Source organism: Molothrus aeneus, chromosome 8 (genome assembly GCF_037042795.1).
Source record: "Molothrus aeneus isolate 106 chromosome 8, BPBGC_Maene_1.0, whole genome shotgun sequence".
Classification (NCBI taxonomy): Eukaryota; Metazoa; Chordata; class Aves; order Passeriformes; family Icteridae; genus Molothrus; species Molothrus aeneus.
The window spans coordinates 9933947-9957087 of record NC_089653.1 but is presented as its reverse complement, the minus strand read 5'-3'; the positions used below and the strand labels follow the sequence as shown (position 1 = coordinate 9957087).

General features: G+C 36.6%; 1 protein-coding gene across 2 annotated transcripts in view; it reads right to left on the bottom strand.

Annotated features, from left to right (window-relative positions):
* ADK (adenosine kinase) overlaps positions 1-23141 on the bottom strand; it is a 268546-nt gene that overhangs the window by 144426 nt on the left and 100979 nt on the right. For both annotated transcript variants that reach the window (XM_066554332.1, XM_066554333.1), the window contains exon 5: positions 1452-1624. In XM_066554332.1, the coding sequence (XP_066410429.1) occupies positions 1452-1624 (173 nt within the window). The remainder of the gene's footprint in view (positions 1-1451; positions 1625-23141) is intronic.

Here is a 23141-nt window from a genome sequence, read left to right as displayed (position 1 = left end):
AGACCTTCCTGCTTACTTCAAATATCTAATCAAAGTTTACAGAGGAGATGGAGCCACACTATTCTTGAGCACAAGAAAGAACAGACAGAAGCTGAAAGAAGGAATACTGCAACTGGGTACCATCAAAATAATTTCTCCCATGAAGAGCAATCAAACATTTGAACAGTTTGCCCAGAGAGCTTGTGCAACCTCTATCCTTTGTGATATTCAAAACCCAGCTGGACATGGCCATGAAAAACCTGATCTACCTTTGAAGCTGCTCCTGCCTTCTGCAGGGGTTTGTCTCAGATGCCTGCTCTAATTAAAACTGTTCTAGAGTTCTACACATTATATAGAAAACACTTCCTCCTCAGACTCTCATTTCAGTTCATGTTGCTGTCTACCACCTTTTCTAACTCTACCCAGAACATTCACCAACTTCTCTGGAATTATGGTGTGGACTTTAATTAGGGAACTGCTATCTCACCTTAATAAATTCTACTATCTCCTGATACTGCTTTGAAAAGCAAGGAGTAGGTCCTCAGGGCCAATGGCATTGAAAGACACAGAGAGAAACCAGAAAGGATAATGACAGATATTTTTATCTTATTCTGAGCCAAAAAGAAAATATTCTTTAAGGTAACTGATGCAATTTTCACTATTTGTTCGGTATGTAGTATCAGAAAATTTAAATATTGCCAGAAGTCAGGGAGGGCTGATGTGTGCCAGTCACGTCTCAAAATTAAGGCTAAACTGATTGGCTGCTTTGAAATCTCTAAACAAATTGTCAGAAGGTAATTAGCAAAGAAGTAGAATACAAGTTCAAGAGTTCTGAGTAGAGGGTGAAAGAATAAAGCAATGGGCCATGCTCAAGAAAAATTAAGAGCAAAAAAGTAACAAATAAAAACATGAAAGAAATTCAGAAAAAATTCTTAAAACATAGACAAACAGAATTATAGGTACTAGAAGAATTTCTCAAAAAGTGCAATAGCAAAACAAAAAGTTTTTTTCTTGTATAAAATTAAATTAACCCTTTCAATCTGGCTATATGCTGACAGCTATTAGCATATAGCTAAACTCAGTATCACCTGAGGCATATTCCTGATTTGCAAATCAATTATAAACCTTACATACCAATCAGCTTCCACATAGGCTGCACAAACATAGTGTTAACCAACTGCTGTCTCGCACATATTTCCTTTCTCCAGAGCAAGTGGAAGCTATCAAGTTCAGGAAGAAGTAGTCTGTTATTATCTCACACTTTCTGGCCACAATACAACTGCTGTTCTCTGAAAGTATATTAATACTGCCCAGCCCCAAACTACGTCCTAGGCAGTCCTGTGTCTCAAACCAGTGCTAACACTTTATCATTTAAATCACAATTTTTCAAGGCTGGATACTCCAAGCAAATTAGGCTACATTCACTATGCCAACTGCATTTGTCCCTTCAGAAGATATCAAAAGCCCCTGACCTGTTATCACTAGTGATGCAGGCAGCACAGGTTCCTGTTGGCTCTTCACTCTGCTCATAATAATGGGCATCCACATGAGCTTCCTCAGCCTTCTTCTTCAAGATCTCTCCAAATTTATCTTTGCCAATGCACCCGAAGAAAGTTGCAGCTTTGTGAGGTTTCTGAATCATCCACTGCAAATTGGCAGAAGAAAAAAAACAAACCACAAAACAAAGTTAACATATCTGGTATATTATTTTTTCCATTTTTTCTCTCCACTCACCATATTTAATTCTATGTCTACATTTTGACTTAAAGAACACTTGTATGCCTGAAGTAAAAAACATCTTGTAAATCAAAGGAGAAAAGGGCAGAAAACAAAATTTACCCTTAATGATCCCATTGAGCCTGTAACACCTAATGTAAAACCTAAATAAACATAGCTCATGATAAATAAAGTACATTAATATGTTTTTACAAGGTATACAAAAAGAAGTTCCCTTGCTCAAAGGAGTTGCCTCTAAACTTACTCTAAATCAAGCAACATACAGTATCTTCAAAGAAAAACTGTAGAAAATACAAAAGAAAAAAGGAAAAAAATAGTCCACAAAACCCCTACAAACAAACAAAATAAATAAAAAGGGATAGTATACAAGAAAAGACTTTTGAGAAACATAAGCAACATTATGCAACATTCATAATATATATAAAAGCTAAGTGGTACAGAAAAAAATCATTTTGCCTAATATTTAATTGCATGCAAAAAGGAAATGCTCCCTCTTTACACTGTTAAGCCACACATGAAAGTATCTAATCTCCAACTTTACTAAGAGCAGCTCTGTCACTTGAATTGTAAAGAAAGAGAGTAGATGCACAAGGTTGCTAAGGTGCCAGGTTATTTCATAAAGTTTTCCTTTTATTAATAAAAAATGTATCATTCAGCTGTAAACATAACTCCATTTTGTGCTAAGTTGAAAACCAGCATTTATCAGCAACGTGAAATCAAGAGTGAATAAAAAAAATAAACGTGAAGAAACAATCATAGGCCCTACTCTGCTGGTGGTGAGTCAGCCAACTGAAGTCATTATAATTCATTCTAATTACAGTCAGCAAGCTTATCCACTCAATCTATAGTATGAATTAAAGGCTACAGCAATTTTCTGCTATACTAAAACCCTACTTATAATTGTTTCCTAATCAAGATTTAAATAAATGATAATGTCTCCATTACAAAGCAGCATTAGTGGTAGCTGTGGGTTGTAGAAAGGTCAAGTAACTACGTTGCAAATACATACTTAGTCACATCTTTATTACTACCAGCTCCAGATGGAAGAGCAAGAGAGGAAAAAAAATAAACCTTTGGTCATGTGGTGAAGTCTTTATTAATAAGACAATGGTGGACAAAAGTTGCCAGGTCTCTTTGTTACAGCAATTTTGAATAAAGTTTAAGGAGAAAAAAGATTTTATCATCCAATGGTGGCAGCATTAAATCTCTCATTCATGAAATGCACATGCTCTGCTTATCCATTCCATACCACTCTAATATAAATTAAGAAAACCCCTAATAAGAGAGTTAATACATTTCATACAATGATATCAATTATATCCTTGTATTTGGCACACCTTTGCACATACATAATATGCATTTGCACAGTGTTCATTTAGGATGTCTCAGGAACAATAATCCTTTATATTTGGAGGTATGATAAAGTGGAACAAATAATTTAAAAAGATGAAATGTGCTGTCACCAACTGTAAGCAAATATGGAACAAATTTCCACACGGGTAAGAACAGAAGTACCTAAAGGTTTGTGCCCCATGCAAGCATGCTTTACTGTCACAAATAACAAGAATTAATAGAGATCACTATGAACAACATTTATCAAAGAATCAAACCCAAAAATATCTTCAAAAATATAAGACTTCAAACTGCACTTTAGGCTTAAAACATTTTATCATATGATGTTACTTTATACAAAAAGTCTGACAACATTTATAGCAGTAGTAACTAATATTTCACATAGATCTCTGAAAAAAGAATTCCCATTCAAGTTTTGGCTATAGGCACCAGCTCAGTTTGAATCCAGATGTGATACATGCCATATATAAGCTGTCACAATCCTGATTTTAAATTTAAGTCAAGTTATATTTGAGAATTAAAAGTCACAATCCAGACTTTCCTGAGATGAATCTCTGTATGTGGTGCAGACTACTTCTTCCATCAGCAGTTCTACTCATATTCATGATTATTTAAAATACAGGTATTATATAGGATACTCCCACTGTATAGGTATTATTTTCATTTGAGTATATGAGTTAAGCAACACTGAGGAAGATGGGAAAGCAGTTGAGCAGTGTTTCTGCAGAGACCCTCTCATCACAGATCTCCAGTTACCAACAGTCCTTTGAATGATCTGCTCTTATTCCCACAATAATGCTGGTGAGGTGCTGTCAGCTGCAGAACTCGCCCAAGCTGATCCTCCTCTCCTCAGCTAAAAGGCTACATATCAGTAACAGTAAAAGCTGACATCACATTCCAGACTTGATGAAACTGAATGATAGAAGCATCTCTGTGGTACACCACTGAAGCTGCACCTTGTGGAATAAGGCACAGCAGGCATCTTTTGCATACATGTGAAAAAAACAACAGAGGTTTTTAATTTGACCCAGAACTTGATTTTAAGTTTGAATAACCTGATATGAAAAAACAGGCTTCTCTGGGCTATTTCACACACTGTTATTAGTGACTCCAGCTAAAACATTCTAAATGGGAATGGGAGTCAGTCATCAGGAGATGTTTATCATTGTGAAGCAGCCAGGCAGCCTTACAGCCAGTATCATATGCAGGCCAATAATAAACTGGACACATTAATGCCATGTATATGGTTATAGAGACTGAAAATTAGTTTTATAGATTTATGTGAAATAGAAGATTTAATTGAATGAAAAAGACTCTCAACAGAAACAGAAAATGACCCAGCTCAGCGGGAATCAGCATAATGAGTTAATTATCCAGGGCTTGGCTAGGCAGAGAGGCAGCTACTAACAAACTGTATTGACAGTCTGGTCAGGAGAGGTTGGCACCTGGCCACACCATGAATTCTCACCAGCACCCAAGGGAATTTGAGGCTGCTAATGGACCAAAGACAGAAGTGTCAAAAGTAGGAACTTTTCATGAAAGAACACGACAGCCTCAGGAGTGGGGTATCACAAAGAAAACTCAAGGAGTGGTTTATGAAATCTAATGTGTTTCTCTGCTCTAAAGTTTTCTTCTGTCAATACACCTTGGACATCAGGTACACACAAGGACAGGTCCTGACCTTTTCAGTTAGCATAAACATCTGTGACAGAGAAAGGAGCACAGGAAATAGAACACCTTTCAGACTTCTCTTCAGTTAAAGAGATGGCATTTTCCTCACATTTTTGTTGCATGCACTCTGATGAATGCAAAGAAAAAAAAATTGAAATTAAAGTTATATTTATGCCTTGCCTTTAGCACAAACCTGTCTTAAAATTCAGCTGATTTAAAAATAAGTATAGTCTAATATTAGGTTGATCTGATATTCCTACAGACACATTATTTCTTACAATCAAACACTGAGGCCAGTACTTGCAAAAGAAGCCAGCACCCTGGCTGCTCCAAGACACACTACAGGGTAACAAAATACTTCTCTCCTTATTTTCATGAGGTTAACTTGGGTTCACAGTAGCAGGACTATCTGTTCATGTGATTTTTGATGATCAGAGTTGAAGAAGATGAACTCTCTGGCAAGCTTTAGCTATCAGAGAAGTGTAAGAACCTTTGTGTTCCAGGGAGTGGGTGGTAATTGCAGAGAACAGCACCATCTTTTCTTGCAAGATGTTGAGATGCCAAGAAAACTTGGTAACAAGAAAAGCTTCTGAAGAGTTGTGACTTTGTGAGACTGCCTGGAGTGAACTATGTCCCACTCTTTCACTTCCTCAGACTCGAAGATGTCGTACACCTATTTCCCACTTTTGTCTGATTAGAAAATGGCTTTTGGAAACAACCTTTCTCCTTTCTTCTGAGTTACAGAAGCACTCCTAGAAGCACTTCTAACACTAGAAGTGACTTGACTTTGATTGGGTACTCAGTGCTGCCTTTTGAGAACCAATATCCCTCCACAACCCCCCCCCCCCCCAAAAAAAAAGAAAAAGCTCCTTCATATTATGTGAAAGAAAATCAGTGGCCTTATACAATTAGAGAAAGGAAAAGTTCTTAACTTGGAATTTCCCAGGCTTATGCTATTTATCTTGAGAATACCCTGCTTCTGCCACAGGAGCAGAGTCCAGCATGCCCTACCACAACACTTGATCTGCATTTGAAACTTTTCTTTGCTGTTCTTGCAAAGTTCATTGTATTGGAGGACCCCACTAATTTACCTCACTGTCTTCAGTTTCAAAGACACTTTCCTTGCTAAAGGAGAGTTTTCTTCTGCTGGGTCTCAGTACACATTACCATAAGACTTAAAAAAGAAACATCCTACAGATGAATCCTAGAGCAGCTTTATAGCCTTCTGTCTATAACAAAGATCCTTCAGAAATTATTTCATTTTACTCCACCTCTCCGCTTTGCTTTAAGTGCCACCATTAACTGGACAACACTGATAAATGAAACAAGGAGGATGATGAAGACACTCACAACCACATTGTTCTCTGCCTGAGCTCCTGAATTAATTTTTTAAGTGGCAGCTAGTAGTGCATTTCCACATCTGTCAGTCATCTTAAACTAACAACACCAAAGCATCCAAAGCTTTGCTTAGACTGACATACCTTCTCTGCACATCGGAGTTTTCAGCTGTGGACTTGAATCCCAAATGCCGAGGAACTGACAACACAACAGGAAGCATTATGCCCCTTCACAGTGAAGGATCTTCAAAACTCATTAACACTGAATACAGACATCTGAAGTGCATCTGAAGTACGATATTTGAAGTTGGACTCTTCTCTGCATGACCTGTCAAATCTGATCTTATTTTAAATTGCAGTTCACAGAAGAGAGGACTCCAAGGACCTAAAATTAGCTAAGATTTAACATGCCTGCTAAAATCTAAACTAAACAATGTGAGCAACTACTAATGAAGTGTAAATCAAAACAGGAATGGAGTATCACTTATTTTTATATTCTACATTTTAGAATGAGTCCATATATTTTTCAAAAAGTTTTACCTGTCTGTTGTGCCCCTCACCAACTGTGTCCCTGTGATGTCCAAGCACCAATATATATACAGTCCATTCAATACCTGTCCATCAAATCCTCTTTGAAATACTTTTAGGAATATTTTAGATGCTAAAGGAAATTAAATCACAACTCAGATGGCTATATAAAATGAAAACACATGGGATCAAAAATCAAATAATGTATCTTAAAAACTCAGAAGCCTGATAATATGCAAACAATACTAAAAAAAGAAAGTGTCACTGTTCCAAGTGAGCTCACTTATTTGTTGTGTATTATATGATTCACCTAGGGCTCAAAAAGAATGCAATAGTCTGTTACCACTGCACATTTAATTTCACATTCATTTAAAATCCCTAGTATGGTGGGGTAACCCCAGCCAGTAGTTAAGCCTCCACGCAGCAACTCTCTCAATCCTCCCTCTTGGAGGGATAAAGGAGAGAATGAGAAGTGCAACAGTGGGAAAAAAAACCACAAGGCTCAAGAAGAAATGATGCAAAGACATTTCAGTCACTACCTTCAATCAGCAGATTGATGCCCAGGCACTGTCTGAGCCCATGGCCACTTGGAAAAACACCCCCTCCCTTCCAGTTTTATTGCTGGCCATTTTCTATGTGGCCTGGATTATCTCCTTGGTCAGCTGTCCTGACTGTGTCCCTTCAAAACTCCTTTCCCTCTACACAGTCTACTTGCTGGGGGCAGCAGAGTGAAAAAAACAGAGAAGGCCTTGATGCTGTGCAAGCACTGTTCAACAATAGCTAAAACATTGCTGTATTAAATAACACTGTTTTGGTGACCAACCTAAACCACAGAACCATATGGGCTGCTATAAAAAATTAACTTCATCCCAAGCAGACCCAGTACACCTAACTCCAGAATCACTGTTATAAGACAACACCAGCAAGACCCTGGGAGACAGATGAGTTACTACAGTTTGTTCCAATACCTTTGCAACTTTCTTCCTTTCTCTTATTTTTGTTGATGGATTTTTAAACATGGCAACAGCTATTATCACATAGTGGCCATTTAAGAAAAAAAATGGGAAAAGGAAAAAATAAGCTTATCTTTATAAAAGCAGGCTTGTGAAAAGGAGCCCCATGTCCTGTACAGTAATTCTTCCACCATTAGCTGAAGCTGCCAAATCTTGCATGAGGAAGTGATATTGTTAAAATGCATGACAACACCCTCAAGCAACTTCCAGTCAAATTAGATAAAAGTGATAACTTTTTTTAAGGAAATGACTATTTAAAGCCTTGCACTGAGACCAATATCTAAATCTTTTCAGCATTTGGCTCAACATGTGTGATACAAATCCCTGCACAGGAACATCTATTAGTTTTAACATGGTGCCACAAGAGCCTTTTGCTACAGCTTTTCAAATTAAGATGCCTATCAAAATATTAATCATTCAGGAGCAGAACTTCATTCACTTCTACATTTATAAACAAATTTAACAAAAAACCTCTAAAAAAATTCAATAATCCAAATAACTATTTTCAGTGCTGCTATTCTTCTGTATTCCATTTTCTATTCATCATTGCTCTTCATGTGCTTGTTCACTGTTTTTAGTCTAGCTTGTAAGCTTCTTGCTGTAGAAGGATATTTTCTGTAATTAAACATGTAGTAGCCATATCCCAAACTTTCAATGTGACCAAAAGCAAGCTTCTTTTTTTACTGCTCCCTTTAAGTAACACTTAAGTCCAATATACCCTACTCCATCACACTCTTATGCTGTATTTATAATGTTACAGTTCAAACACCTGAAGTGCTGCAGCCTCTCTTCTGAAGGTTAATTTAAGTTATCTGAGGCCACAGGCAGAATGTCTCCTGCAAGGCCTTACAAGGCACACAACTGAGACACAGCTGGCCTTATGTCCTATTCCCATTTGAAGGGCAGGGTCACCAACCACGGCCCCACTGCCTGATCTGATGTGTCACCCCCATCCTCAAACTCTGAGCATTCCCTTCCCAAAACCAGGTAAAAGATGACAGACCTACAGAACAGGGCTGGTCACACCAGTTCTTCATCATTGTCACAGATGACAGCTACTTGAAGGGTATCACAACAGAAAGAATTCCAGATTTACTTCTGGACTCTTCTGCAGCTGTTTCAGTGTATACAATTATTTATTTAAAAAATCACCAATATTGCAAAGCTGTGCATGAATTAAGGATTAAGAGCATCTTTATTAGTAAAAGAAATCAAAATATACCAACATCCTTCTTGAGGACTGGGTGTGAAATAATGAAAAGTGGCAAATAAAGTACAACATAGAGTGTTGTTCCTCTCTGGTCAGAAGCAGAGGTATTCAGATGTGAATAGAAGGATATAAAAACCATGAAAATGGAACATCACACCCTGGTATAGTAAGAAAGGCTCACTGGGCAACTGTAAGGTACTGTTAACAATGCCTCAGCCTACTCTACTCGTAAAGAATTAGCACTTCAAATAAATTTTAAAAGTTGATAAGGAATTTAAAAATACCTTAAATTTTCCAGCATAAAACACTGTATATATGTGTTTAGGTACTACTGCATAAGTGAAGCTGATGCTGGTGAAAAGTGACATTTTTAGGATATTTCATGTATGATTTTGCATATCTGTAACAGAAAAACAAAACTTCCTTTTCAAAACCCATGCGTATGTCAGCCACACTCCCCTGCTAAAAGATGTGCAGTCTCAATGAATACACCCACACTCATAAAAGGACAGCATAAAATCCACAAATGGTGAGACTTCTTTCATTGTCTGGCAGCACAGAATTCACATAGCACAAACTGTAAACAGCTGCCTATCAGCTTCTATCAGCAACAGTGTCAAAAACAGATGGCAAAGGTCAAGTCAAAGTTTATTGACAATGATGAACTTGGACAACCTCTATTAAATTACTTCTTCCTTTAAGGTGTATGTGATCAAAGCAGCAGAGAGATTTTCACTCAGTCACATAACAAGCTATTTGTTGAGATTGAAACATCTGGTCAATATCTTCTAACACTGCAATTTCATGCACAGTTAGCAATAGGGTACATTTCTTTTCTTCTTCTTACAGGGTCCATAAGGGTGGCACATATGGCTGATCATTTCATTCAAAAAGGTTTCAATTCCAGGCATTACATACAATTGTCTCTATACTTTATAGTATTTTAAGTCTACCTACCATAGTTCTCCATCATCACTGCTGTCTGCTCTACTCTTTCCTATAAAAGCCCACAAATATGACAGAGCACTTAAAGCTTAAAAGCTTTTGACTACTGGAGTTAGAAAGCAGTAAAGGCAAGGGAGTTTTTAAAGTGGCAGGTCTTCATCTATCTGTTGTCAAGAATTCCCAGTGCATTAAACTATTTACCAAAGCTCTCGTAACACAGATTATAATTTTTGTTGTAATAGCAAACCTTTCATTTTTAAGGCATGCCAGAGCAATTGGAAATCACCCTTTTTACTAATTTATAAATTATTATACATTTTACAAACATAACATACATCGTATTTCAAGAAAATGCATGCTAGCTATAAAAATGGGACGAAACATAAATCCTATTTCTCAATCTGAAGTAGGAAAAAGACACTAAATGCTATCTACCCCAAAGGCTAAAAAATGCTTGCCTTTAAAATTATGCATCTATGTTGCCACAGCAACAAGTACTGGATAATGTAAAATGTACTTCACCCTTCCATTTCTAAATCCCAATCTTTTTGGACAAAGAATGAAGGAGGGCTACTTGCAAGCCTGCCTACACAAAGCACATTTCAAAGAATTTGCCTTTACTACTAAACAACCTTCTCTTTTATTCCGTGAATATTTGATTTCCACATCTTGTTCCCACAGTGACTGACTCCAAGTAGTATTTGAACCATAGAAGTTTACCTGGCAGTTGTAGGAAGACACCGATTCTAAAACTCTTTACTATAAGGATGCATTGTCCCCAGATGTTGCACCAAAGGCACAATGGAGGCCTGGGCGAGGAAGGAAAGTGGTAGATAATCTCCATAAGGGAAAAATGTACAAAATTCTTGAACAGAGACATCCCTGAGATGTCACTGAAGATGCCTCAGGAGTTTGTTGACTTTTAGCACGATGGCATCTCTTCAGGAAATCTATTCTGAAGGAATGGGATATAACCTAGATCTAACAACAACAACCAAACAAAAATCCAACCAAACAAACAAAACCAAAGCCAAATAAAACAAAACCAGGATAGTTCACTAGAAACTGATGGGTTTCATGTAAATGCCAAGATAAGGCTTGTAGGTAACAGAGCATCTTATCAGGTTGCAAACATGAGCCTATCAAGAGCCTGTCACCCCATGCCACAAAAACAGACAATCCAGTCAGGAAAACAACCAATTACATCACCTAGCACTAACAGCATCAGTGTAGAAATTAAGTAATTAGCCAGATTTTAACTGGGTTTTTTAATAAAAGTTCAAAACAGGGAAGGTTTCAGGAGCTCAAAACAAATTCAGAACTGATGGGATTAGTACTACTGAATTGCAATATCTTTCCAAAGAAACAGAAAACCATCATACCCAGTAGCGAAGAGTACAAATTCAGCCTCAACTTTATCATATATATCCAGTAAGGGTTACAGCACTGTGGTGGAGCATTCCATCTAAGCTGATAGGGAGTTTATTTCTTCCAGAGTTAATAAACAAGCTTCTCCCAAAGAGAATAGGAGAAAAGAAGTTTTTTTTAAAAAAGATTAATATAGGGTGTCTTCCCTCTAACTTCAAGGCTTTCTCTTACTGGACTATGAACCCTCTTAAAGACCAAGTCAAAACATTGGAAAGGAGATATTAGGCTTTGAGTCGATCCTTTTAGGAATTAGAATTTCAGGATTGGCCTCTCCTAATTGTTGTACCATATACTTCATCCACAGTTCCACGTGGAAATGCTCCCCCTCCAAAGTTTAATATTCTTAAGGAATGATCCCTCTTCTAAGAAAGAAAAATGTCAATCAACTGAAAAATTACTGCCTCAAGACTGGCAAATCCCAGAAAAGCCTTTGGATTCCTCATGTGTGACTTCCAACCACATTTAGTTGGAAATGCTCTGTGTCCACCAAACCTGTGACTGGAACAGCCCAAGCTGAGATTCCAGGGGAATACTGGTCCACAGTGTGCACGTGAACAATGCTTTGGAGAACTCATACACACTCTCAAAAATAATAAAACTGCCATAGTATTCCCAATGGGAAGTACTCCCTCAAAATTAGATTGCTTTGTTATCGAAGCAAATCCATTAAGTTCACTGCAATGTGTACAAACAGAGGTGTCTTTAATAGTTCAGGAAAGAACAAGAAACTTTGGATAAAGAATGCATTTTCACATTTCTAACAGCTTTTTATTCTGGTTCCAGTCAGATACAAAATGAAGACAGGATATAAGCTGCACAGCTCCTTTCTTATTGTCTCTGCACAGTAACATTGGGAATTCTGCACAGATGTCTCCAGGAGAAACGACATGGAAATTTTGTAGCCCAATGCAGAGAACTTCTTCAAGCCCTTCTGTCAGATGCTTCTGCATTCACTTAGGGGAGACACGGCATGTGACTCCTCCACTGCAGTTAATGTTAGCCATTCACATAAATAGATGGAGCTTTATTCTAGTCACCAATAAGTGAATGGCAAAAAACTTATTTTTACTATTTCTTAAGCATACAAATACTGTATTTTATCTGTTCCAATCACAACAATCTCTTTTTGCAAGTTTTGTCCATAATGTCTTTAGATTTGCTGTGGTAGTACAACCAATGCTTTTACCAATTTAATTTAGGAGAATTTCTATTTGCCACAAACTAAAAGACATCCCATTCTGATTCCCAAGATACATTAAAAAATAGCAAAATAGATTTCTTTTAAACAGACGTATTTCTTCCTTCATGGTAATTTTTAGATTTCATTGTAACAAATCTAATTTTTTTAAAAAATTATTTTAACTAAATGTATTACAGAAGTCACATATAATTATTTGCAGTTGAAAGCAGCGCTTGACACTACCTGGATTTCTTGGCACATAGCTCAAACACTCCACTAAGTTGAAATAATTTTCACAGAACAGATAATTTAGTTGCCAACTCCTGTGTACTTCTGAAAAAGAACTGCAAATTGCTCTTAAATTTGTTTTTTTCCTGAATTCAATCCCTGCTAAGGCACTTGACACTTTACTCCCACGATCATCTCCACCTCAACACTGAACTCCAAGACCCAATCTGGCAGGAGTGGAAGGCAATGGAAAGCTTACATTTACTAAAATGCTGGTTTTGATTTAAAAAAAGAGTGTCAACTTCTTGGCCATTGGCTTAAAAAAAACCCCACAGGGTCATACCTGATGAACTTCACCTTATCTTTGATACTACAGCAAATATTTTATTCACATATAAAATCAAAATCAACAAGAAAGGAGAAATACATACACCAAACACTGAGAAGATGCTTTGCTAGCAACTGTACATTCCTGATCCAGTTAATATTCTTTGAGTCATGTCTATTTTGACGTTAACACCTTCCTTTTCCAATTTCTTCTGAGAATCTGGAAAGCCCTGGCCCACTTGGGATCTCAATTAGTCCAGTTTTACAAGGATGTCTTAAAATACTACTGGCAACTGATCCTTTAACTATAGGCAAAAACAGCAACTCTGAAAACGTGCTTGTTTCTATCCCTCAAATTCACAGATATTGAATTTTTTGCAGCGACCAAGGGGGTTATCCGTATTTTGGAATGCATGCTATTGATGAAGATTGTACTATAAGGGTGAAATGTGGATTCACAACTAAATTCAAAAAGCAAGAGTTGGAAGGGCCGCCACACAAGAAAAAACAAACTAAACCAAAACCATTCCTTCTCCAAAAGGCAGAATCAGAAATATTTGCAGAAGGTACTGTTTTCCAAAACATACTCTAGGACTAGAGTAGCCTCTTACAGTATCACAGGCAATAACTGTTACAAAAAATAAAAAAAAATTGAAAAATCTTGTGGCCAAAATCTGGTGTGACATACTCTGGGCCTGTACATGTCATAGAGGACAGTCAATGCTATTGAATGAGACAGAAATCCTCAGCTGATGCATTGGTCATACAAGAAATTTGGTAAATCGCATTTTATAATAAATCTGTCATAAACTATCTCCATCTGAGTCCATTTACTTTTTAAAGAAATATTTTTAGGTATGCTTTATAGAAGAAGATAAAGACCAGTCTAAACAATAATGTCATTCAGCAAACAGTTGTTTTCTGTTCAGGGACATTGGTGCTTTCAGCAGCACCATGTAAGGCAACAGCCCTATATCCCCATACCCTGCTTGCAACTGGCCGCAGGGCATGCCAATTGTGAGCCCTCAACATCCAGCATGGACAACAGCATGTACTTCATGTCAAACTCTAACAGTACATGTGTTCATTAATTTGGATCTATACTTAATTTTCATTACTCTGGTATTTTGTATCATTTTCTGTACAGCACAAAATCTATTCTATTGGAAGTTCATAAGTATAATTGTATTTAACTTAACATCTGTGGAAAACTAAAATCAAGGGATTTTGGACTGTAAGTATCTTGAGATACCTCCCTTTCAGAAAGACAGAAACTGCAACATCATTTAAAGGTTTCCTTCTTGAGGTTTTTTTATCTTATCATTATTTTTAGCTGCTATATTAATAGTAATTACATCATTAAATGATTTCCCATCAATAACAACTTGGAATTCTATCTATTTATTCACTTCTGAGGAACACAGTAGATTAGAAGGCTGTCAAAATGATAACCTGACATAAAATGCAAATTTGCTTTTTTTTAAATACATCATGCAAGATACAGAAATGCTTCTTAAAACAGAAGCACCAAAGTAGCTTCAGGCAGCCTCTGTACAAAAAAATGCTAATGCATTAGAAGATATGACTCAACAGCAACAACAACAAAAAAAAATCTATCTAAACTTCATTAAGAGGAGAATCTGTCAATAAATCAACTATAAAATAAGGACAAGTTTCAATATTTATATATACCAGCTATAATGACTATAAAACTGTTTCCTTTATGCAAAAGCTAACAAGCTATTATACAAAAGGTGAACTCATTAGTCCCTATTTTTAATTTTCCAGATCAAATCCCTATCCATTTCAGATGCTTTTAACCTAAAAGCCTATTTTCTGCTCATACTTATTTGAATGGAATGTGATTGATATCAGTGGGATTACCCCAGTAGGCATTGAAAGAGAATTTGGTCCTATTATCTTAATTCTGTTGGTAAATTGTTAGTTGTTCTACACAGTGTACTACCACTCAAAATTAGGTCCTCAGGATGGAAAGACATAGCTACATTAGTTGGCTATGAGGACATTAATTAGTAACCATAAAGCAATCTGAAACCAAGTAGACCAGATCAATGCCAGATGCTGGTATGAAAGTTCTCCCTATACATATGATTTCAAAGGCAGCATCACCACTTTTTATTTCTAAGAAAATACAAATACATTTCTTTTTACCAGTTGAGGTACAAAAGCTACTTTAACTAAATCAAAGCAATTTAAAATAAAAAAGAACAAGTTGAAATTAAGTTAGACCACCCAGATACTAACAAAAATTATTACTGCAGATCCATTATTTAAACAACATTCGTCCCTTCAGTAACATGACATAACCCACACTCTGAAAAATGCCATATTAGTATGGCATAAAAACAACTGGGGATAATACAACAATGTGATTACTCTTATTTTGAGGCAGTCTAGAAGGACTGGACAATTGCTACTGAAATCTAAAAGCCACCCATGACTGGCCAGTAGCAGCAGTGGCCAGTGACAGCAGATACCCAGGTTTATCAAGAGCATTCCTATACTCACAGTTTCCTTTAACACATATGAGTGTACAGCAGTGCCCTATGCATAGATGGTATGAGATGACCAGGATGGGTTCCCTCTCTAGCACCTCACTCTCCAGGGAGAAGGTATGGATTGTGTATTGTCACCTCATCACACCATCTGACCAGGGACTAGCTACTATCACCACCATGATAGTAACTAGTTACTAGTAACTAGTTAGTTACTGTTAGTAACTAGATAGTAACTAGTAACTAGTTACTATCACCACCTTGTTTAAGGCAAAAGGAAGTATATTTTTATATATTTAAGGCAAAAGGAAGTATATATTTTATATATTTTCCAGAAAAACAAACACAGATGTCACAAAAGGACAGGCTGATTTTTATGAGACTAAAATCTGCTATGTATTGGTTTTCACATTAAATGAAATTTCAGAGGAGCATGACCACCATTACTAATTCTCAGAGGGCCTGACAACTATTTGCATTTCAACTTAGCCTATTAAGTCGAATATTTCTAGTGATGAAATGCAACATGGTATGAAAAGTCTTCATTTCCAGGTGTTTCCTGGAAGTGGACATCCACTAGATTTTTGCTATACAAATAAATCTAGAGAGCAGACTAGAATTTCTTGACATTTGAACCACTTAACAAGCCTTGATCTAAAATGATCACTTGGTCCTACCATAGACAAACACAAGGCAAATACTAAACCACATCCTCCTTCAAAAGGTAATGTTGTCATCTTATTGCCAAAGTTCAATACCTGCTTGGTGATTCTCATGGGCAGCTCCTCACAGCACTGACTCCTCCTTCTTCACAGCACCAAAAACCTCCAGCTCTCTCCTCACCCAGTTAACCCACTCTTTTGTAGCACTCGTCTTCTTATTGGACACAGCTGTGGCCTACTAAGGGCAGGCCTGTTCCTAACCTTTGGTGATTAGTACAGCTGCAACTCCTCAGGGGTGAGACTACCTTCTGCAATATTTTCTTACATTCTAGCCCTCCACCGGGCAAATTAGAAATGAACCCAAATTCAGCTAGTTCAAGTTGGTATCTTCAATAGCTGTTCCTCTTCCACCACCACTCCCAAACAGAGTTACAAAGGAAACAATAGCTTATAGCTAATCTTTGTTGAGAGACTGTGTGTCATGCCTGCTGTGTCTAAATCCAGGTTTATTAACTCTTAGGTTGCTTCCTCAAACAGCAGAAATAACTGCCAAAGTGAGGATTCCTTCTCAATTTAGTGATACTAAAAGTTCACCCTTTAGAGCAGTATTTTTGATGACTTGTCTCTCAACAATTCAGCTCCAGCCTCAGCATACTGTCTTCTAGAACTTTTTTTCTGTGAGCCAAAATAAACAATTGATTTTTCCAAATTTTATCTGTTAAAATCCCAGTCTAACCCACTATTTTAACATTTTGGAAAGGTTAGGATGACAAATGTAGGAAAACAATGCTGTTGCAGTCATTCCTGCAATTAAATAACTTACAGCATTAATCATGTCAACTTTTTCTTTCTCTTTTTCTTTCTTTCCTCTGCTAAAAGCCAAAGAAGAATTCTTATGTCAAGAAATCATATCCAATTTCCTTGCTAATCCATTATCCATTTTAAAAATTGCTCAAGCCAGAAGAAAAGATAGCAATGTTAAAAAATGAGAGCTAGACATATGACAAATCTTGGACTGTTTCAGAATGAGGCTTTAAAAAGACAACAACTCTGACAGTGCTGTAGGATGCACATGCAGAAGATACCAAAGTAGGGAGCTGCAAAAATCCTTTTTACCCTGACCTTATCAGACATCACACACATCTAGACAACTCCCTGTGTTACAATAAGCTAATCTTCTACTTCCCCTCCTCAGAATAACAAAACCAAACCAAGCCTCCAACAAAAAACCAAACCAACCAAGCAAAAACCAAAACAAACCTCAACACCGATACGGAAGTCTAAGCTTTCTGCAACAGTGCTCTGGACTCCTTAAAAACAAAAACAAATACAGAAATCCTCTTAAATTGTTACTAATTTGTCTGTCCACATTAAGCCAGTTTGCAGATAGCATGTTTAGAATTAGCAGATTGCATTCCTGTACACTAAGGAGGAACTGAAACTGAGAAAAGACATTTCTGGCAGAATTCTACAGCATATCAATTAATTGCCACAACTGGCAGTGTGCAGGGATAGATCCCACTGAGAGAGCATTAGCCACCTCTGTCAAGTACAGAGAAATCAGCTGATTTATGGAATTCAGACTAACCCTGCACATGAAATTTCTAAGAGAAAAATCCTGAGTTTTGCTAAGATGGAAACTACCTTAAAATAAAGAAGCAGTTATAACTACAGCACATATGGCTGAGCATTATACAGTCATTCAATATTTTGTCACTTTAACAGCATAAATACATCTCAAGATGTACCTTCTTTATTGTAATTCACAGCTATTGTACAGTCACCTTGTTATAGCAGGGGATTACTTCTTACTCACAATTGCATCACCAGAAGACCATGCTGACTTAACTGATTTCCCCTGTAAAAATTCTAGTTTTCTGTCTAGGAGAGTATGTCACCTCAAAACTTCCTATCATAGCTACTTGCAAAACAATTGCAAATTGTTCTACCTTGAACAACCTATTATTCCAAGACAAGGTCTCCTTGAACTGTACTAATGAGACAAATGTACCTGGAAGAGAACCAAGCTATTGTTACCATTACACGGATAAAATTTGTTCAGTCAATCACAATAAATTGTTCCCAGGCATGCATATAAAACTGTTCTGCTTTCATTAACACAGAGAAAATCTTCAGCATCCCCTAGAAATTTAAATGAAATATGAGCACTGGGAAGCCATTATAAAGCAATTTTCCATTCCTGTGTTTTGTACCAAACTCCAGTGAAAGCGTAAAATTTGGTTCAGAAAAGATGGTAGATAATAAAGTACTTAAAGATTTATTATACTGTTTCATACCAAAAAGAAAAGAGATTCTGCATATTCAAAACTAAAATATTCACCTAAACCAAGCAATAAATACTCTACTTAGAAATAGTATTATATGTGCTATTTACTGTGTTCTGAAGACAATACCTACCACAAGGCACAGTAAAGATGGAATTGCATCTAGTATTTGGAAAAAAAATGACTTCAAGTTGAACATTTGGAAGAATTTTTTCACTGAAAGGTTTATTAAGCACTGGAATGGGCTGCCCAGGGAAGCAGTAGAGTCCCCATCTCTGGAAGTATTCAAGAAACAACATGGCAATTAGAGCTATGGTTTAATTGTGGTGGTGGTGTTTGGCCGAGGGCTGGACTCAGTCTAGAGGTCTTTTTCAACCTTAATGATTCTGTGATTCTAAATATGCAGTCTGAGATCTGGATCACTCAGGGAACCCTTCTACATGAACACTAACAGAAGCTATGGTTTATCTTCTACACAAACTGCAGGGTGTTACTACCTATTGAGGAAAGAAAAAAATTCAAGCTAGTCTATCTATGAATCCATTTTTTGTTTCAGATCATGCTGCACTCAAGAAGGCATCCATATTTATTTTGAGATATTATTTGAAGTAACAGATGCATGGCAGAGAGAACAGGTTACAGAATTTCCAGAACAGCCAAAATAACTGGATTAGTTTGTGTTTGATAGTGGGGCTTAATATAGCGACAAACAAGAAAACAAGAATTCCAACTACCTGTAACTATCTGACTCAACATACAGAGAATAGGGAAAAACCAAGCACAACATTATTAATACCAAATGGAGCAGCAGAAGGGGTTTGAATACATACCTCAGTGCTTCTCTCAGTTACAGTTCCCTAACTAGTTCTGTGAGCAATTCTTCATGCAGTTGCTACAAGCATGTTAGATGTCAAAATGGCTAGCAAAAACAAGTCAGATATTTCTTTATAAGCAACCTTCAAAAAAAGTCTCATTTCAGCTTATTTAACTGCACAAATAAAATATGCTCCTTTTACATCTCAGGAAACCATTAACAAGTACTTTTGTCATGCTATACATTCACCATACTTGTACAGCAAATACCCAAATTTAACCAATCTTCTAATAGTTCTGCCTTGGCAAATCAAGAGGTTTCAGCACAGTACAAAGTAAACTAGTCTATCACCCTAATAGTTTTGGGTTTTTTTTTTTCCTTTGAGTCTAATGATCACATTTCAGTAACCAATGAACCAAACACAGCTTAATTAATTCCTTTACTGCACTGGGAAGTGATTCTTCTCTTGACATTCTGGCATAGCTCCCATTAATGTTAATGGAAGTTAAGCATGTTCATCACAGTGACAACAAACTCTTTCCAATACACTGTATAGAGTCTGCAGGCAAGTGGGAAGGTGCTTTGATAAGAAACTGCACTTCCCAACTCTAAGAAAGAAAAGCTCTATGCTGCAGATCCTGAGCTATTGGTTCACAGCAGAGAACAGCTGTAAGTGGGGATAGTCCTTGTAACTGCTGGGAACTACTTCTGTTTCCTTATTCTGAACAGCTTAACACTTTCATTTGAGAGCCATACAGAGAAAAGCTGAAAAGCAACAATTTTATCGTAACTTCAAGCTATTTAAATATAATAGCTTAAGTTTAAGGCATTAGAGAGTGTCCAGAGAAGGGCTATGAAGACAGTGAAGGTCCTTGAGGTGCGGAGCAGCTGAGGTCACTTGGTCTGTTCAGCCTGGACAAGAGGAGACTGAGGAGAGACCTCCCTGCAGTTACAACTTCCTCTGAGGGGAAGAGAATGGGCAGACATTGATCTCTGCTCTGGGGTGACAGTGACAGGACCCAAAAGAATGGCCTGAAGTTGTCAGGGGAGGTTTAGGTTGGATATGAGAAAAAGCTTCACCTGGAGGGTGATCAGGTACTGGAATAGCTCCCCAGGAAAGTGGTGACAGCCCCAGCCTGACAGAGTTCAGCAAGTGTTTGGACAATGCTTTCAGGCACATGGTGTGACTCTAAGGGGTGTCCTGTGCAGGGTCAGGAGCTGGACTTTGATGATCCTTGTGGATCCTTTCAATTTGGGATATTCTGTAGTCTATGAACTTCGAACGTATTAAGAAAACACAACTTGTAACTTTAAAGAATAGGAAAAATCATATGATGGGACAAAAATGACAATATATTCATGTGGGTGGATTTGCAGCTCTGAGAAACAAAGCTCAAGTACAACACACAAATAGAGTAAGATCTTCAGGAAGAAGTACAAGTGTAACTGGCACAGAAGAAGCTGCAGTAGTTCAACATATGAAGAGAAGTCTGAGTAGATTTAGATGTCATAATATTCTAGACACAAAATTAATTAGATTTAAGAGTTTGACAGTGAATTTAATTTGGCTAATGGAAGCTTACCTGCAACTCTACCTTTTTTTAAAACTGCAATTTGTGCTGTCATTTTGTCCATTTATTATTTCTTTAATCTGAAACACTGATGAGAGTAAAACAAAGTCATATATCAGGTGAAAAACTGTATGTTTAGATTTCTTAAATTCAAGTTTTCCGAATAAATTGTACCTCGTAGATTTTTAAACACTTAATAAAAACTGTGATACCCATGTTCAGTTTTACAGCTACAGTCTGTATAATCTAAACTCAAGTTATTTTTAACACACTGAATAGAAGACTGGATTGTTTCAGCCACAAAAGAAAAGTTTCTTTGAAAGACTGCCAGAAATACTTCCATAGCTGATATGTAGCTGACACATTAACCTGCTAAATGTTTGTGGAAGTACTAATGACTAAGCAAGGAATATCAAAGAGAGTGAATAAAAGAACAAACAGCTGCCAGCTCTTGGCATTCCATTCTGCTATCATAGCTCATATGATTGGCAAAGGAAGTTACACATACTTTATAATAATAATACTACATTTGGCAAAGACTTCTAGATGGAAGTATTCCAGCACTCACTTTTCCAAAAGGTGTTGTATGATTCATTAGAAAGATCAAAATAAAATAGACTACTAACTGTAACTGCAGTATGGCAGAGAACTAGAAAATTAACACATCCAGATCAGCAGTCTGCTAAGATTTATATTCAGTATTATTTTGACACTGATATACATTTTACTATCACCTGATTTTGATCTCATTGAAAGGATTCATTTTAGATATATATTAATGGCCAGCTGACTTGGTGTTGAACATGTTACTGAAGAATGGCTTTTTTTGGATATTATGATACTGTGACATTTCAATTTTAAATAATCCATTCTATGCTAGTAGTGATAGGAAAAATTAAAAATTCAGGGGACTATCTATTGAAAAAAGGTCAAAATTAATATATAAAAGCTACTTACAGCTTTCAAAATCCCCCAAAGATCCCAAGTAGAACAAAAAACAAGTTGGACTTTATACCTTACTTTTATTCTTGGTCTAGTAAGTATTCAGTGTAAAATGAACCCTGTCTGTGATGATCAATATTCATAACTTATGTTAATTTTACCCAATATGCTAATCTTGATCCAATAATTTAATATGTCTTCAACATTTAATAGATTTCGGGTACTGATTGTAAGTAATAAAGTGATATTTTAAAAAAATACTGATTTCAGAATATATTATTGTAAACCTGTAGATTACAGAATCATTATTATGATGATGACAGGAAGTATCATCATAAATCAGAAAAACAAAGAAGGTATAAATGGATCCTAAAATACTCTTGCTTCATGTAGCTTAATAAAAAAAAGGACGACAAGGATTTTTACTTTAGATGACACATCTTTCTACAGTGAGATTACTAGGTCAGTGAATGAAGGGAATGCAAAGGGTGTTGTTTATCTTGACTTCAGCAAGGCTGTTGACAGCTTCTCTCATAACATTCTCAAATGATGAAGTACAGCCTCTGTAAATGGACCGTGAAGTGAACTATCTGAACCGTGAAAACTATCTGATATTCTGGGCTGAAGGTACATAGGTTTTAAATTTTTACCTTGGAAACTCATTAATTAACACACCTTGAGAAAAAAATGATAATGGAAGAAACCAAAACCAACCAATTTCCAACTCCCAACTCACACTACCCCAATTATCAGTTTTCCCCAAACACCAAAGTCCAAAATTTCTACTAGAATTTTTTAAATGCCTACATTGAGAATGATTTCTCCAATTAAAGATAAAACCCTGAACAAATAAGCACCAGCTAAGAGTTGCTGATTTTCAAATGTACACCTTTTTCCAAGTGCAAAAATGGAAATACTTAGAACAGGTTAAGCCACCTCTCCTTGACTTCTGGGTCTTAAGATCTGTTTATGGAAGAAGCCTATCTTTTCTTGAATCTATTTCACTCCATAGCATCTTCAGTGCCCCACCAACTATGGCATACCATAACTTCTGAGCAATTGATTTCATGGCAGCAAGCAATTAAACATACTTCTGAATACACATTCAAAATATAGAAAAGTTGAGTATTTTTGGGGGTTTTTTTTGTTGTTGTTGGGTTTTTTTGTTTGTTTTGTTTTGTTGTTTTTTTTTTTTAACAGATTAGCAAGTTATCCATTTAGTGTATGACTGTAATAAGGAAATATCAAACAATTTATGGCATGGAATAATAACTACTAGTCATAATCAAATGTTTTGCATACATAAGAAAACAAATATCTGTAGACGTCATCTTAAAACTGTTTTCTACTGAAGTGCATTCCAATACAGCAGTTTGTGGAGTTCTCCTGCCTTTTCATTGGCAGTTTTTAACTGT